This window comes from Eumetopias jubatus, unplaced genomic scaffold (genome assembly GCF_037043125.1).
Source record: "Eumetopias jubatus isolate StellerSeaLion01/CBP00866 unplaced genomic scaffold, mEumJub1_p1.0 scaffold_13, whole genome shotgun sequence".
Taxonomy (NCBI): Eukaryota; Metazoa; Chordata; class Mammalia; order Carnivora; family Otariidae; genus Eumetopias; species Eumetopias jubatus.
In genome coordinates, this window is record NW_028274819.1 from 24,943,055 (window position 1) to 24,957,482 (window position 14,428).

The following is a 14,428-nucleotide window of genomic DNA, read 5'->3' on the forward strand; positions in this document are numbered from 1 at the left end:
TTTCAGCTTTGTTCTTTTGTTTAATCTAAAAATTCAGGCACTTTATTTGTTTAAACATAAGAAATATCCTCTAATTTTTATGAAACAATTGTGCACCTCAGGGATTAAACTTTGAGCTTCATGAAACATGAACTGAAATTAGAAATACTGGGTGTGTCCCAACTCAACCTCCATATTTTTTCATAACTTCTTTTGCCTTTAGAGGGATAGCTTAGGAATGAGTATATCAATGTTGGGAATAAACATCTGAAGTTGAGCAGTGTCTTCATTTCAATTCCTTCTACTAACTTCAGGTAAAATTAAAATTTAGTCATTTTTGTGAAGTAATCTTTCAGTGGTTTTCTGTGAGATGACAGATCTCTCTTCTTTGTACTTTTTTTGTATTTTTCCTTTTTTTATTATTCTCTTAAAACTCACTTTACTGATCAAATTTGCCATTCTATGAGTTATTGATGATAACAGCATCTACCATGTATTGGCTAAGTTTTGAAAAAATAATTGAAGTTTTATTTTAAAATAACTTTATTGAGACATGTTCCACATATCATAACATCCACCCATTTCAAGATATTTATACACTGATATTCATAGCAGTCTTATTCACACTAGGCAAAAGGTGGAAAAAACACAAATGTTCTTCGCTGGATGACTGGATAAACAAAATGTGGTCTATATACAGAGGAATATTATTCAGCCTTAAAAAGGAAGGAAATTTTGACACATGCTACAACATAGATGAACCCTGAAGACATCATTCTAAGCAAAATGATTCAGTTACAAAAGGACAAATATTGTATGATTCCACTCACCCGAGGTACCAAGAATAATCCCATTCGAAGAGGGCGAAAGTAAAATGGTTGCTGCAGGGGCCGTGGGGAGTGGGGGAGGGGAGTCTCTGCTTGCCAGGGACAGAGTTTCAGTTTGGGAAGATGAAAACATTCCGGGGATGAAGGGTAGCAGTGGTTTGCACAACAATGGGAATGTACTTAATGCCACCAAACTGTACACCTAAAAATGATTAGAATGGCAAATTTTATGTCTATTTTGCCACAAGAAAAAAGAAAAAAATGCAATTTCAGATGTACAGGTTAAGTTCCTTTTAGTAACTTTACAAAGTGATGGAACGTCATCATTAATCAGTTTTAGGTAATTCTCATCCCTGCTGTAAGATCCCTGACATCCATCTACAGTCAATCCCCATTCCTACCCCACCCCTGAAGCAACCACTAATCTACCTTCTCTCTCTCTAAATTTGCTTTTTCTGGACATTTTGTATGTATATATGGAATCACACAAATTGTGGTGGCTTCTTTCATTTAGCATAACATTTTTGAAGTCTGTCCATGATGTAGCATGTGTCTATAATGTTCCTTTTTTATTGCCAGGTAGAACTTCACTGTGTGGATATACCTCGTTTTGTCTACCCCATTCATCAATAGATAGATGTTTAGGTTGTTTCTAGTTTTTGGTTATTACACATAATGCTACCAAGAACAGTCATGATTTTACCTAACCCAGAGACAGCTTAAACCTTTTCTATGCCATATGTATGCTTATATATGTGTGTGTGTAAGTATGTGTGTATATATGTGTGTGTGTGTTTTTCTCTCTAATCCTGCAAGGCAGGCAAAATCAGCTGCATTTCACAGAAGAAAAGAGAGGTTAAATAACTTGTGAAAGGTCACCCAGCTAGTTTTGCTGGGCATGGACAAAGGTCTGACTGTCCACAGTGACGGGGGTGACAGAGGAGAAAGGTTTAATCACTAGCGGCCTTTGGGTTCTCAGTGGAGTTGGCCCCCTACCATGCGCTCACTGGCTCTCAGGCGGCAGGTTTTGGGGACCTAGCCTCACTGGCGGGGAGCCTCACAGGGCATTTCCCTCAAGGAGAACTATTAAGGGAAACCAGGGGCTCCAAGGGGCCGCCCAGCAAGCTCCTGCTTTTCCCAGTGACTGTAATTCTGCTTGGTAATTTAGATTACATTTTCCACAGGCAAGGCCTCTCGAGCTGGACTACCTGAGTTCACATTCTGGTGCTGCCACTTAGCTCTGTGGCCTCGGGGCAAGTTATTTACCCTCTCTGTGCTTCAGCTTCTTTATGTGTAAAATGTGAATAATAATGGACTCTACCTCACTGGGTTGTTATAAGGGTTAAATGAGATAATAGAGAGCAAAGACTACACTAGCACCTGGCTATAGCAGACCCTGAGTAAGTATTAAATGTGGTTAGTGTAGTTACTTGCTACAGAATTATCCTTGGAGTTCCAGAAGCTAAGAAGACACACAGGGCCCCTATGTCCTCTTGGCTGTCCATGAGCACAGCACATTATGCCCCAAACTTCAGTCTGTAGGCTTTTCCAGTGGTGCCTGCCCAGGTAGTAAGAGGAGTGGCAGTTGATGACCACTGTCCCTGAGAGAAAGTGTCCCCTGGTAACTCATGGAAAGAGAGGGCTCCCGCCCAGACTGCGCACTTCAAAGAACACTTCATTTCATGGTTTCCTCCAGCTTCCCCTGCCACCCTGACGAAGAGCCCATCTGTTCCCCGCTCTCTCCTGGGGCTTCCCCACCTCTTCTGCATGAGCCTGCTGCCTGTCCTTCGCCTCCAGACAGCTTGTGTTTTAGGTGAAGACCAGAGCTAGCGGTGGCTTGGGAAGGATTCTCTGGGGGTTTTCTGCTCTGGTTCCCACCCACCCACATATGCATGGATTCAGTCTGGAGTGGGTGAGTCTCTCCTGAGAACTGCTGAGCCCTCCCCTTCAGTTCCAATGGAAGGACTTAGCAGAGCTAAATCTAAAACCAGCTAAGATGGCACTCCTTAGCAGCAAGCCGGCTGATTGAATCAGGAGTGGTTTCATGATTCCTGAACTTGACCATATTCTTGAGAATTTAGACCGAAAAATTCAAAGAATCGGGCTGCAGTAGAGTCCATTAATAGGAAGGTCTCTGTACCTCTTGGGGATCAGGTGTATAGAGCAGAGCATTTACACAGAAGTGTGAGTGTGTGAGAGACAGACAGACAGACAATTTAGGGTCTTAGCTCTTGAAGGGTTTCCAGTCCAGAGTCCCAGAGTCCCAGTACCCACAGATTGTCCTCCCTTTGGGCTAAAATGTCCTCTTGTGCCCTCGGGGGCCCTCTCCAACTGGTTTAAGAAAGCACACCACAGGCAGCAAAGCTGTGATTAAAGCTCATTGGCAAGAGGTCAGACAGAACTAGGTTTGAATCTTCTCTATCATTTTCTTAGTTGTGTGACCTCAGGCAAATTGTTCAGTCTCCCTGAGCTTCAATTTCCTTGTCTAAGTGGGATGATACAATTGACTTCAAAAAAGCGCTCAGATGATTACACAACACAATGAATGAAATCCTCAGGGTGGTGCTTGACATATAGTTGATGACCAATAAGTGATAATTTAAGTGCTATAATTTCTATCTTCCTTTTGAATAGACCTTTTATCATTATGAAATATGACTCTAAATTAGGAGCACCAAATTTCTTTTGCTAGTGTTTACACAGTATATGTTTATACTTTTAATTTTCAATCTGTGTCCCAATATTTAAAGTTGTATCTCTTATAAACAGCATATTGTTATTTCTTCACCTGATGTGACCGTCTTGGTCTTTTTGTTGGAAGTGTTTAGCCCATTTACATTTAACATAATGACTGCTATCGTTGTGCTTGTCTACCATCTTGCTACTGGGTTGGCCTTTCTGGGGTCTCAACCAAAAGCCCAGGAGGTTTGCCAAAGCTTCTCCCCACCTCTTCAGGACTCAAACCTCGGGCTCCTCGGTATGATGCAGCAGCTGAAATCTATTTAGCTCTTTGGCTCCCCAGCTGCTCTTCTCTGCTGTGCTCAGCTTAGGAGTCAGCCAACAACTGGAGGGAAACACGTATGCAGATTTCTCATCCAGTCCTCTCCATCATCCTCCCTTCGAGTTCCAGCTACTCCAGCAGCCTTCACCTCTGACCTCAGCCCAGTAAGACGGCAGCTTTCTGCTCTCATCCACTCCTCCCACACCCACCCCACCCATGATTTGGAGAAATGCCTTTGGGAAAAACCGAGATGACTGTACATTTTGCCTCTCTTAGGGATCACAGCCATTCAGACTTGTGCAGAGTGCTCTCCAGCCCCTTCAAACAGTTGCCCTATATATTGTGTCCAGCTTTTATCATTATCTTGGCAGGAAGATTAATCTGATACAAGCCATGCCCCTCTGGCTAGAAGCAGAAGTGTTACACTACTTCCATTTATTGAGCCCCTCTCAAAACTCCCTTAGAGTGGGCATCAAAAGTTTCTGTTGGCAGGCAACTGACTTGATCCTAGTTCAGTCAACAGGGAGAGGAATGACCTTATAAGTTGGCCCCCAGGGGCGCTTTGGTGGCTCAGTCTGTTAAGTGTCCAGCTCTTGGTTTCAGCTCAGGGCATGACCTCAGGGTCGTGGGATCAAGCCCTGTGTTGCATTTAGTGTGGAGTCTGCTTGTCCCTCTCCATCTGCTCCTCCCCAACCCCTGCTCGTTCTTTCTCTCTCCAAAAAAAATCAAATCTTAAAAAAAAAAAAGTTGGCGCCCAGACAAAGCTGAGATATTTAATTGATATCAGACTGAAGTTTGGGCATTTGTTAAAAGTTATGTGGCCCCAAGAACTTGCAAGAATTTAGAATTTAGAAGCCTCTATTTATAGTGCTTTGGATTCTTCTCAGAGGCCCAGACCTAGGCCATGGAAATTAAGAACCAATTTAATGTGACTTCGTGAGAGGGGCATACTTCTGAAGGGAGGCTGAAGAACGAGGCAATTGGATAAGACAATTGCCTACAAGGTCACTTCTCTTAGGTTATGAAGTTAATGAGTAAGCAATCATAAACAGCATCCAGTGTCTCTGGGGATTCTGACAAGAGTCAAATATGCTTCACCAGTATACTCAGGAATGTGAGAAACAGTCGCCAAAATCACTTGAAAAGATGTTTTGGTGTCCTTACGTCAAGGTGAGAAGAATTGCTGTGCATGTCTACGGCTCTGGGTCGCATACCCAAAGGAAATTTCTGGTCGTTAGTAACGTGGGTAAACAGAGAGGGTCAGTGCCTTCTTTAGTGAGTGGTTTATCAGCCAGGCTCTAGTCAGGGGGCAAAAGCCGCACCTACCAATGGAACAGAGAATTTAACATACAGAACTGTTAATCAGGTATTGGACAAGTCAGCCGGCAAAGAGGAGACACGGAGGAATCTCAGAAGTGGAAAGTGCAGGAAGCAGGTACCACCCTTAGAAGGAGAGAAACAAAAGCCCCAGTTGGGGATGGTTGACTTCGAAAGGGCTGGAGGAGGGCCCAAGCCGGCTGGTGCTGCTGGCTCTGAGGGGAGATGTCCTGAGGCTGCCTGTGGGAGGAAAAGCTGCAAACTGATCCCAGGTGCTGCCACTGGGCCCACCTGTCCTGCCCCAGGATGTTGACAAAGGCAGGAAACAGGGATGAGCGGTCTCTCCTCACTGCCCTCCACCCCAGCCTCCCAGCCGCCCTCCAGCACCTCCTACAGGAGGAGCCCCACAAAGCGGAACTGGGGTTTTGGACTTCCAGCCCCCGCATGAACTGGGGTTTTGGACTTCCAGCCCCAGCATCCCAAAATGTGGAAAAGGCCTGAAGCTGAGAGACAAGAGCTTCACAACCAGCACACCAGGAAGTTTAGACTCAAGTGTGGGAAGATTTAAAAGAAACAAACTATAGAGCACTAAGACTTTTATGTGAGGAAGGAATCTACGCATAGTTGGTATTTTAGACACATGTGGTATTTAAGAGAATAAGGCCCTGATCGGTGACAGTTTTATAATCCATTTTAAAATGTGTAATTGAGTAATTAAGACTTGTGATTTTTTATGGTGTCATCTAAGCTTAAGTAGAGTGTAAAAACACTTAAAGTTTTCCTTATTTATAAGCTTAATTTATTAGTTTCTATAAGAAGTTAGAAGGGGGAGATTTTATATGCTGTCAGAAAAACTGAAGTACTTAAAAAAGAAATATTAAATTTATAAATGTATTTAAAAGTGTTTGAAGTGCTGAGCTAAGCTTGTAAATAGGACCAAGCGTTATTTAAAGGATTCTCCAAAATTAATGCTAAAATCTGCTAGACTTATAAATACAATAATAAAATTTGTTGAGTTGAACTTAAAAGCCTAAGAAAGGCTTTTAAATTTGTTATCTTAAATTGAATATTGATTCTAAAGACATTATTAACTGAATTATTTATTAAATGAATACTAATTATTAAACTTATTAAAATACTATTTTTAAATCCAAATTTAAACTTACTAATTTTTCAAGAAAAAGACCCACTGAAATCTTTTCTGCATAGGAAATCAGCCATTCAGGACAGCAGACTCTCCCCACCCTCACTCCCTCCCCTCATGAGGTTTTTTTAGAAGTGGCCAGAGAAGAGCAAGAGAGGCAGCTTTGCTTCTCCACTCTGGAAACCCTGAAACCCATCTCACCATGTAGCAAGCTGAGGAGGATATGCCCCTGGCTTAGTTGTTCTGCTTCCTCATCCTCTAGCAAGCCAGGACACCTCATGGAAGAGAGGAAGGATGGTCACTGGACATGGGGTAAAAGAACCCAAGCCTCAGTTTCCCCATCTACAAAATGGGGGCGATACCTGCCTTGCACAGTTGTTGTGAGGGTCTGTGTAGTGCTTGGCACACCAGGGCAGAGTATGAAGCTCCCTTTTGCTGGATCTTTCCTGGGTTAGGACCAGGAGGTTCTTGCCTGAGCACACTGGCCAGGAATACTCCTGCTTACTTCTTGGCAGGAGAACTTCTACAAAGACCTGGCCTCGTGCCAACAACAGGCACATGTTCCGGGCCCTGAAGGAATCAGGCCAGGAAGGAAGCAGCCGGCTCGGGAGCAAAGTACTAGCCCTGTGCACAGGTTAGCGCTGCACAGGGACTGGTAGCCTCGGGCTGGAGCAGGAAGTGGGGGGCTGCAGGGAACGGCTGAGACCTGGCCCCCATCCGTGTTCCCAGGTCACTGGGCCACGTAGCCTCAGCTGGAACATGGTTAGAGAGCAGCATGGGGAAGGTCTCTGCCTGCGGAGAAAGGAAAGGGGGTGAAGGTCTTTTATACAAATAGGTGGGAGGGAAGGAGTGGCAGTCAGAATTACCGCCATCCCATTAATTCATCCAATGCACCTGACTTAGAGAACTTTCTCTGCATTGCTAAGCCCTAGGCAGGCAAACACAAATCCCACATACTGTTGCCTTCCTGGGATAGCACCTGCACACGTGTGGAGGCAGAAACGTCTCCTACCTGGAGAAGCAGTGGGCAGGGCCCGCAGGGAGAGGGGGCAGCTTCAGGACACCAAACCATCCAGTGAGCCTGACACCTGTTCACAGGGAGTCACAGAGCAGCAGAGGCCAGAAAGGCAGCTGGGGGCCAGCTTGGAAAGGACTTTGAAGTCACATTCAGGTGTGTGGATGTTTTTGGAAGCCTGGGAGAAGTTTTAACTATGTTTTAGAAAGATCCGCTGGGGCCGTCCATGGGGAGAGATGGAATCTGGAGGCAAACACAGGGAGTACCCAGTGGCAGAAGTCCAGATGGGAGGATGAGGGCCGGACAAGCATTATGAGATTAGAAATCAGAGAAAGATCTGAACAAGAGACTCCAGAATCCTAGTGAGTGTGGGAGTCCGGGCCAGGGTGGGTGGAGGTCTGGCTTGAAGGCCCCTGGACACTGAGACCAGCACCCGCCTGCCCACTGCAGTCTCATCTCCACAGGGCCCTGAGCACCCCCTATGGTGGCTTTTCTCCTCCCGGGAGAGATGCTGGCAGTCCAGATGGAGATCATGCTGTGTTGTCTGGGTGGGCCTGATGGGAATCACAGGGCCTTAAACATGGGGTGGGGGGCGGGCGGAGAGACAGAATGTATGGCTGCTGCGATGCACTTGATTTGAGGGGCTCCCCCCACCGTTGCTGGCTTTGACACTGGAGGAGGTGGCCCAGAAGCCCAAGGTGACCTCCAGAAGCTGGCAAAGGGGAGGGAATGCATTCTCCCCAAGCCTCCAGCCAGGGGCACAGTCCTGCCAACACCTTGATCTTAGCCCCATGAGACCCACGTCAGACTGCAGCCTACAGAACTGTGATAATGAATGTGTGTGGTTTTAAACCACTCAATGCCATTACCATCTGTGGTCACTTGTGATGGCAGGGACAGGCAACAGAAGCCGATCGTAAGGCTGGCTCGAGTCAACAGCAGAGAGAACTTCTCTAGCCACCGGACCCAGGGCCGCCCTCTCCTCTCCCCCAGCCACTGCATTTTGTCATTTGATGTCCCCCAGTGTTGGGTCGTTATTTGAAATGCGCCTGTTGACCTGATCACCAGCCTTCCCCCGCTGGATGGTCTCCAGGAGAGCAGGCAGGCCCCTTGCCTGGCTGTCCGTTGCTGCATCCCCAGCACCAAGAGAAGGGCCTGCAACACGATGGCAGCTCCACACATACTCGGTGGGTAGCTGAGCAGATGCAGGAGTCGACGTGACAGTGCATCAATGAGGTGAAATCCACCGAAGCACAGCTCTCTCTCGCCTTACGGCCTCTGAAGGCTCAACACGAAGGGACATGCCCCGCTTTGCATCCCCCAGGATCCTCAATCAGCTTGGGTCACACCGCGTTGAATGCTCTTACTAATAAGCCTTCAATCTCAGGTCAACTCTGCTCCAGCGGTCCTAGGAAAGCCTATGCAGAGAGTAGCAGATTACAGATTAAAGTTTCTGTCTGCCAAACCGAATCGGAGGGGAGTATATGAAGAGAGAGTACATGAGGAGTCACGGTAAGTGTCAAATGCTCAGGAAGAGCCCAAGCTGGTTTTAGAAGAGAACTGGCCTTCCCAGACTTTGTTCGGTGTTTTTCAAGCTCTGCAGACAGGCTGCTTGTCCCGGAAATGACCTGCCAGTCCAGCTGAGGATGGCAAACAAAACCCGGGGGACACCGGCCGAGGTAAGGCTGCTGCCGAATCCTGGAGTGGAGGCAACAGGAAAAGGGACGTGGAGGCAGGAGAGGCCGGCAGAGAGCGTGAGGGCAGGATGCATGAAGAGCCCGGGGACTGCAGCGCTCGCAGGTCCAGTCAAGCCACACAGCACGGGGACGGGATGATGTGTACAAAATGACGTTTATTGAATCTGTTTTGGAAACAGACATGAAAGGTTTTTGGTTCGTGAGCACACCCAGAGCTTGGAGTCGTGATAGCTTCCTGTCATTAAAAGGCAACCAGAAGATCCTAGCTTCGTCTCGTAAGGGGAGAAAAAGTGCTTGCCAGCACCACCGCCGTCGCTCTCGCGACAGGTCTGAAGGCTAAAATGCCCATAAACATCAACAAAATTGTCTCTGTACAGTCTGAAATACCCACGGCGCAGGATCAGGCATGGACATCAAAGGTGAAGTTGTAAACTGGCTAACAGTCATCAGCAATTAAGTACACTGGGTCTCTACTGACACTCCCGTTCTCAGCCTAAGAGCTCACATGTTTAACCAACGGTTGCTGGCCTCATCAGGGGCGTTTAGTATAAGGACAAGGCATTTACAAGCGTATATATCATTAACGCCGGAAACTAAAAAAGCATACCCAAGCATGATTAATGACTTCGCCTGGATCGATAAATACTAGTCCCGAGCGCTAAGTGTACCAGTAAGGACAGACACCATCAGTCAAATAAATCATCATGTTGTTACTTACTGATGTTCTATCGCTAATGCACGTTAGTCAATTTGTGGACTTCATCCAACACATACACAGAGATTTTTTTTGTTTGAAATTCCCAGAAGGTCTCCTTTGGACATTTCTCTTCCACATTCTTAGAAGAATAAAAATGAGACAGCGTTTTAAACTAACTTCCCAAAAGTACAAGCCATCCAAAGCATGACTCTGGTCATATTCCAGGTCTTCACCCAGAAGGGATGTGCCGTCAAGGCTTAGATATGCTTAGAAGGCCGCCTTCCCTGCTGGCGGCTCACACTGTTCTCGCCCTCGCCCAGCCACCTCCCGCCAGATTGGAAGCCAAGCTGGCTCATGTCTCGTTAACAGTTTCCAAGGACTAAAAGGACATCTAGAAGGTACCAGAAGGACTCAGGAAAGCCTTCTCTTTTTTCTGGAGCTGTTATTGGTGGGGCCACCAGGCAAATACAAAGAGAAGAGGGCTTCTAGGTGGATAAAAAGCCCAGACCCGGAGGGAGCAGTGTTAAGGATTCACCACAGTACCAAAGCCTGCTGCCCCAAACAGCATTTTGAGAGCTCAGATGTTAGAAATTCCAGGCACTTCTTTAATCACAGGGAATGAACCTCTCTCCAAAAGGTCCTGCCCACATCTCCCCCCATTTTCCCCTACTGTAAAGCACTGAGACATTGCATTTGCTACGACCCTCTGCTCTTGAGGCAAACGGAGCCTCCCTACCTCAGTGATACAGACCGTGACGCTCATTCTGGATTCAAGTCCAGCTGCTTCCAGCACTCTGCGGCTGATGAGCCCTACCCACCACGGATCACCTGCACCCTGAACCACTTCCAGGCTCTTTTCCTAAGTGGGGGGGGGGCTGTTTATTTTCTAGTTTGGAGACACACGCCCTTGGAAATGAGCAATGCAAGATCCTACGTGCAAATATTTGCAAACAATTTTTTTTTTTGAAACGATGCACATTAAAAAAATTCAAGTCAAATCCAGGAACAGACTACTCGGTTGGCATCCACTGGCCCCGCACCCACAACAGGAAAATGGTCAATTTCTGAAAGGCACCAGCTACTCCACCAGGGAGGTTAGTTTCTTGAGCTTGGAAGGAGGCCAGAGAGGGGAGCACTGAGGCTTCATCAAAGAGGACGTTTCTCCAGCCGGCTGGTCCCCCGGGGCCAAAAGTTAAAGGTGGCATGGAGGATCTGGATACCGATGAGAATGACCCTCACCCGCCAGAGGGACAACTCTTTTCCAGGAATTCTGAAAGTAAAATAAGGAAGGTGCGCTCCCAGTATCCTGCTTGGCAGGGGTCGCTGCCTGCTTTCACTCCACCCAGAGCAGGGGAGGAGAGGTACCGCTCTACCACCTCTTTTCTCCTGGCAGCCTCGCATCACAAGAACCTACAGGGGCTCTCCGGAGGCCAACGCATCCTTGCGGGCTCCATGTGTGGCTCAGCCGACCTCCCGCTATCCTCAGGCCAGCGGCCCTGGGCGATATCGTAGGGAGAGTCAGACAGCACTGATCTGAGGGCAGAGCCCCCAGAGGAGGATCCGGAGTCATGCAAGCAGAAAGTGAGCATCAGGCAGTCGGGTCTGTGTGGCTGCCAAGAGGGGGGTCACAGTCACGAAAACAGAGAGGTTCACAACCGGGGCACTTGGACTAGGCCTTCAGGAGGAGCCCCTTGGGGAACTCTGCCCCACCTGCCCCTGCCCGGGGGATGGAGCCGTGCTCACACCGGTGGTCAGGCCGGGGCTGGGAGGTCCCAGGGGTGGGCATTCAGCCAAGGGAAGCACAGTTCAGCTCGGAGTCCCCCTGGCTGCCCGCGGCCCCCTGCTGCAGGGCATCGGGGCTGTCGGTGATGTTGGGCTCACTGGAGCACTGCCGGTGCGGTGGCGAGAAGCTGGGCGGCAGGAGCAGGCCCTTGTCCTCCCCGCCAGGCTCCTCACCCAGGCCCGAGTGCATCATGGTGGCCATCGCCAGCAGCTGGATGTCCGAGTGGGCATTGGCCACCGTGTGCCGCCGGACGCCGCCACACTTCTCCAGGTAGGCTTCCCCCTCCTGCTCCGCCAGGGGGGTCAGGGCCGTCTCATTCAGGGGCCGGCTGAGGGCGGGGGTCGGGCAGGCGTAGCTCAGGACCGCGACCTTGGGCCGGACCCTGGAGTGGCGTCTGGCTGCAAGAGAAAGACCAGCAAAGACTGTCACTGGGCAGGGGGGCCAAAACCTGTGTTTGGGGCAACAGGGACGTGGTGGCTCCATGCCCAGGAACAGCTTGAGGTACAGACGTGCTGAAAGGCAGGGAACCTGAAGCGTGGACACGTGGGGACAGAGCGGGGGGCCCCAGAGGGCTTCCCAGGGCGTGTCAGGGTCTAGGGCGTCTCCCCTCTTTCCCAGCTGCCGCCTGAGCTTCACTGCATTCGCCCTACCTTTCCTTTCAACCAGTCTCCTCTAAAGGCCTGGACACTGGCTGGACCAACTTCTAGAAGACACGCTCTGGCTCTGTTCAGCAGGAAGTAGGGGCCTCCCCAGTGACAGCAGATGACTTAGCCCCTCAAGCCTAAGTCCAGCTTAGGGGACCTCAGCTGTCAAAGCGAGGGCCGTGGGACATCCTCCAAATCATCCTGACCGGGACCACAGTGCCCCTCCCACCAGATCAAGGGGCTGTGACCTGCATTCTGTTCAAGTCATATGCGATTCCAGCAGCCTCTGGCACCATCAAGGGATGGGCGAGGCTCCACAGATGGTCCCGTGGAGGCAGACCCCGAAGACGAGGCCTGGCCTCAAATTACTGGAAAACCGCTGCTGCCTGAGCACTCCGCACATTCCAGAAACTACGCTAAGCCTTGACATGCAATCATCTTTTGACTCCTCCTAAAAACTGACCTAAGTCATGATATGCTATCAGCCCCCACTTTACAGATGAGAAGACGGAGTATCAGAGTGGTGGATAATTGACCTACGTGCACACAGCTAAGCTGCAGTACAGCTGGGAGTGAAGTGAGGTCTCACTGCAGACCCTGCTCTTCCTAGACACCCCCACATGAAGCACATAGAACTAGAATAGGCTGAGTATCTCCAGGGAAGGACAAGGGGTTTCGAGGCAGGAAAAAGCGGATCCATGTGTCAGGGAGGACGTACACTGGAGCTGGGGGGAGGGACAGCATCATTCCAGATGCTGGACACACACAGCATCTCCAGTGCTGAGCCAGGTGCGCCATCCGGCCACGGCCTGGCTGGAACATGGAAGACATGAAACAGTGGAGACGTGCACAAACAGGCAGGAGGGCCCTTGATCACAGGAGGGCCCTTGAAAGCCAGATGGAAACTTCTGTGATCAGACAAGCCATGGGGGCATGGGGCAGGTTGGGGGTTGTGCTCCAGGAAGATGCACCTGGCAGGAGCTACGCAGGGTTGGAGCCTGAGGGGCCAGAAGTAAGGAAAGCCAGGGCCATGACAAGCCTACATCCCCTCGGTCTCAGGGCGGTTACCTCCCCCTGCTCCTTAAGAGGCACCCCACCTCTTCCCCTACATCAGCACTGCATCTGTATCATGAGCCGGCTGGAGGACCCCAGTGAGAATGGAGGGCCGAGGACCAAGTGGGTTCTGTTACACGTCCCTCTTTCTACCAGTGCATACCTCTCCCAGCTGGCCAGCCACCTACCCCATCCCGTCCGGCCCAGCTTTCCATGGCTCCCACGTCCCTAAGACTCCAAAGATCCCAAAAGAAACCCATCCCTTTCTCAGCAGGGGGAGGCAGTGGGCAGCAGGGGAGAAGCAGGACAGGGGTGGTGTTCCTGCACACGGACAGGATCCCAGGGGAAGACCTAGTTTCTAAAGGGAAAGCAAACCCTATCCCCCAGGAGGTGCCGAACAAGAGGCTGGTATTGGCCAGGAGGGCTGGGTCAGTGGCTCTTCTCTTTGGGGAAGAACAAATAGGAGACAAAATGGCAAGGAGCAACTGAGAAGGAAGAATCCATGCCAAGCATTGGCCGAGGTTCTCTCGGGAGCATGGGGGCTCATACCCTCAACGTTTCTATAATGTTCCCACAGTGTTACAATAACCATGTATTACTTTTATGATCACAAAAATCGGTAACTATAAGACAGAGGCACCAGAAGGGTTCAAAGAAGCCGGGGTCCCATTAAAGAACCATCCTTAAAAATAATGCCCTTGAGGGGGCGGAGCAAGAAGGCAGAGGAGTAGGAGACCTAGATTTCGTCTGGTCTCAGGAATTCAGCTGAATAGGGATCAAACCATTCTGAACACCTACGAACTCAACAGGAGATCGAAGAGGAGAGTAGCAACAACTCTGAACAGAGAAGCGACCACTTACTGGAAGGTAGGACGTGCGGAGAAGTGAATCCAAGGCGATATTCGGGAGGATAGACGGCGGGGGAGAGGGCCTCCGTCGGCCGCTTCTGGCAAGTGATAGAGCCGCGGAGCACAAAATCAGACCTTTTAGAAGTTGGCTCGGCTGAGGGACGTCGCTGCAGTGGCTAAGCAGGGGGTACAATCCTCCCGGGACAGTGTGGTCTCAGGACCCTTGGGGTCACAGAAAAACCGGGGGTGCCTGAGTGCGCCAGAGCTCCCAGGTTGATACCTGATGAGCGGGGAAGCTGGCTGCAGAGACAGAGCCGAGGCGCGGGCTCTCAGCTCGGGGTTGCCATAAACTGTGATCCGCCCAGTAGGGCCACTGCTCCTCCAGCAGGGACCCAACAAGCGGCAGAGCTGAGGAGACTCCCC

General features: G+C 49.6%; 1 protein-coding gene across 7 annotated transcripts in view; it reads right to left on the minus strand.

Moving 5' to 3' along the window:
* Nucleotides 1-9,115: 9,115 nt before the first annotated feature.
* The window catches only part of PRR5L (proline rich 5 like), a 76,028-nt gene continuing 70,715 nt past the window's right edge, over nt 9,116-14,428 (minus strand). For all 7 annotated transcript variants that reach the window (XM_028111372.2, XM_028111376.2, XM_028111374.2 and 4 more), the window contains one exon: nt 9,116-11,858. In XM_028111372.2, the coding sequence (XP_027967173.1) occupies nt 11,464-11,858 (395 nt within the window). In that variant the 3' untranslated portion in view covers nt 9,116-11,463. The remainder of the gene's footprint in view (nt 11,859-14,428) is intronic.